General features: G+C 68.5%; 1 protein-coding gene across 1 annotated transcript; it reads right to left on the reverse strand.

The window, feature by feature from the left end:
• Window positions 1–246: 246 nt before the first annotated feature.
• On the reverse strand, window positions 247–2986 carry EMIHUDRAFT_229269 (hypothetical protein; the record flags this gene model as incomplete). The annotated part of the gene is made up of 5 exons (XM_005786139.1): window positions 247–602; window positions 804–2226; window positions 2296–2637; window positions 2727–2879; window positions 2957–2986. 5 exons carry the CDS (start codon window positions 2984–2986, stop codon window positions 247–249), a joined length of 2304 nt encoding a protein of 767 aa, XP_005786196.1.
• Between the last annotated feature and the right edge of the window lie 398 nt (window positions 2987–3384).

The following is a 3384-nucleotide window of genomic DNA, read 5'->3' on the forward strand; positions in this document are numbered from 1 at the left end:
CGGTACCCGAACCCATCCCCTACCCCTTGCCTTAGGTGGAGTATGACGACCCGATGGCGCGTGGGTTGGTGGTGTCTGCGCTGCGCAACTTGCTCGAGCAGCATGAGCAAAAGGCGGCCGAGTTGCGAGAGGCGCTCAAACAGAGCTGAAGCGGCGCCGCCGTCGGGTTTCCGCCCCCCCCCCCCCCCCCCTCTTCCCCCCTTCCCTGAGTGTGACCCACCTGCGAGCACGAAACCTCTGGAGCAACTAAGAGTGCCCGGTCTGCCGCGGCTGCCCAAAGGGGCGCGGGCTCTTGGATCGCTCCCCGCCGTCCGCGCCGAGGCTGAGCTCGCAAACGGCCCGCTTCAAGGGCGACACCGGCGGGCGAAGCGGCGCCGAGGCCTGCAGCTGCTCCGCCGCAGTCTCCACCACCATCATTGACGGCGGTGAACGTCCCTTCTTGTACGCCTCGGAGAGCAACCTCTTTCGGTTGTACGCCTCACGCATGTCCTTTTCGCGCTTCTTTCGCAGCTCGTCGCGGAGCGCCCGCCCCGCCTTCTTGCGGTCGAGTCCGGCCGCGTCCAGGGCGTTGGCCGCGGCGACGCGCGATGGCTGATCCAGCTCTGGAAAGGTGGCGAGGTAGACTTGGACCTCGGAGACCTTCCGCATGTACTCGATCGCCCGCGCCACCATCGTCCTCACCTCCTCGCCGCTTGCGCCTGCAGCCCCGTCACCACCGCTGTTGCCGTCGCTGCCGCCGTCGCCGTCACCATCGCCCTCTCCCGGCGTCGACCTTGGCGATGTGCTCGGTGCCGAGCCGTCACCGCCACGAGCCTCGTCCGCGAAGGCAAAGCGGTGCAAGCTCTCGATCAGGTAGCACCTATCATCCGCTGTCAGCGCGTTGGCCTTGACGCCGATGCTCAGCAGCGCCTCCGCGTCGCCAAGCAAGTGGGAGAGGCCCCGCAGGCAAGCCGTGGTGAGCGAGGCGAGCTGCGCGCTGGAGGCACAATCGGCTCCCAGCTTGAGGAAGGCCTTGGCGTCTGCCCGACCCACCCGCGGAAGGCTCGCCCCCACCGTGGCCATCAGCCCTCCCAGCTGCTCCATGTATGCGGTGGTCTGATCCGGGTCCTGGCCGTGATCTTCAAAGGCGGCCTCCACCTCCTCGCGCGACTCTATCCCAAGCTCTGCTTGGCGGTGGAGGAGCGAGCCGACGCCGCGCACCCACCGCGTGGCGCCCTCGAGATTGAACGCATGTGCGTCGAGTCCCTCGCGCACGGATTGGCGCGGCACGCCACTCGGCTGCGCGCTGCGAGCGTCGGCCTCGGCCAGCGCCGCGAGCACGGCGCTCTTGCTCTGCGGCGGCTCAGCGGGCTCGTCGACCGCGAGAATGTCCTTGAGAGACTCGAGCGCGGCACCCAGCCGGCGCAGCAAGTGCTTGGCGCCCGACTCGCCCTCCTTGCGCTCCTCCTGCGAGAGAGGCTCGCGGGAGAGGTAGCGCGCCTCACGGGCGGGCGACGCGGCCCAAAGCGCGTCTTCGCGCCGAAGCAGCGGGAAGGTAGCCGAGATCTGCCGGTGGATCACGTCGACCCGCTTGAGGAGCTCGGTGGCGGCCGTCAGGTCTCCGACGGGGTTCACCGCCAGCAGCACCGCCTCGGCTTCAGCGCGACTGGGGCCCGGCGTGTCCGCCGGATCGGGCGCGCTCGCCGTGGCGCCCTTGCCGCCGCGCTTCTTGCCCGCCGGCGCCGCTGACCTTGATCGTGGAGGCGGCGCCGCTTTGGCGGGTGGCTGCCTCGTCCTCGCGCTCGCTGACTTGGGCTTCTCCTTTGCCTTGCTTGCCGTCGCGCCACCCATCAGCTTCCACACCGACTGCGCGAAAGTGAGCGACGCCTCCTCGTCGCACTCGCCCAGCCTCACGTACCGCCCGAGCGTCTCGCGGTCGGGCGACCCCAACTTGGGCGCGGCCTCCGCAAGCCGGCGCAACGCGCGCAGGAAAGCCTCTGCGGGGGCGCCGCCCAGCTCCCGCACAAGACCCTCCAGTTCCGCCCGCGAGGGCCGCCAGTCTGGAGGCGCGAGCTCATCGAGGTTGCGCTGCAGCGCACCCACCTCGCGCAGGAAACAGTCTAGCCTCGCCGCCGAACGGTCGAATTCTCCGCCGTACAGCGCCTCAACGTGCGCCCGCTCGCTCGCTGTTGGTGGTACGGTCAGGCCGTAGATGAAGAGGTTCTCGACCGCGAGCAGCTTGTCCACCTGTTGGCAAAAGAGTCGAAATCGAACCTGTGATCTCCGCTGCAATCGCGGCTGCATCTCGACGCTAACCGAGTCGGTGTGAATGATCTCCACCATCTTTTCGACCGTCGCCCGCCTCTCGCGCAACAGCGACGAGAGGACGGCGCCCTCGTCGTTGCCCGTCCTGGCGAGCAGACCCTCGACCTCCTGCCGAGTCGGCCAGCCGATCCCCGACTCGAGCCCGCGCTGGTCCAAAATATAGTCAGCGACGCGCGAGATCTGCCGACGCTGGTCCAGCAGGCGCCCAGCTGCGTCGATGTCGTAATCTGTCGCTCGCAGCGCCTCGCGCACCTGTGCCCGCGTGACGTGACCCTGCCGCTGCGAGACGAGTGAGTCCTCCGAACGCCGCATGCTGCGCAGCTCCCAAGCCGCCTACGAGCCATGACGTCCAGCTCTGATGCCACCGGCAGAGTACGGACAGCGCCTCCACCAGAGGCATGTCGCGTCCGCGCCTTCTCCACATCGTTGTTTGCGCGCCGCATCGCGCCGATGAGGTCCTCCTCGGCCGGAGGTATGCGCGCCGACGCCACCGCTTTCTGCCGCTTGAGCAACGGCAGGAGCTCCGCTCGTACCGCTTCTGTGCGGCCGAGAAGCTCGTTCAGCACGGGAGTGGTCTTGGTTGGAAGCGCCGCCGCCAGCCGAAGCGCGGCGCGTGGCTGGGGTCCGCGGGCGAGCCTCTCCCAACGCTCACATCGGGCGACGCACTCGCCCGCGTCGACATCGACAAGCTCGCCGATGGGAAGGGCCGCGCCGAGGACCGAGCTCACCGCAAATCGAGGCCCCGACACCTTGCGAACTCCCAATAGGTGCTGGGCGGGTCGCTCGTCGAGCGAGAGGAAGAGCGAAACCGACTCAGTGCCGGTGAGGTACGGCACGCGTCGCTGGGCGCTCAGAGCCGCGTCCCCTGCTCGCCACCCCGACGCCGAAGGCGCCCGAATCGAACGACAGGCGGCACGCGAAGACTGGTTGCAATCCCGCCGACCGCCAGGCCGCGGGATGATGCGTGCGTGGTCTTGGAGTGGGTCTCGGAAGCTCTCCTCTAGGCCTCACATCCAGGGCCGGAGGAGCTTGATTTTTTTGTCGCCAACTTGGGTGTGCCCAAGTTGGCGAGGGCAAGCT

The sequence above is a fragment of the Emiliania huxleyi genome (assembly GCF_000372725.1).
Source record: "Emiliania huxleyi CCMP1516 chromosome Unknown EMIHUscaffold_154, whole genome shotgun sequence".
Lineage (NCBI taxonomy): Eukaryota > Haptophyta > Isochrysidales > Noelaerhabdaceae > Emiliania > Emiliania huxleyi.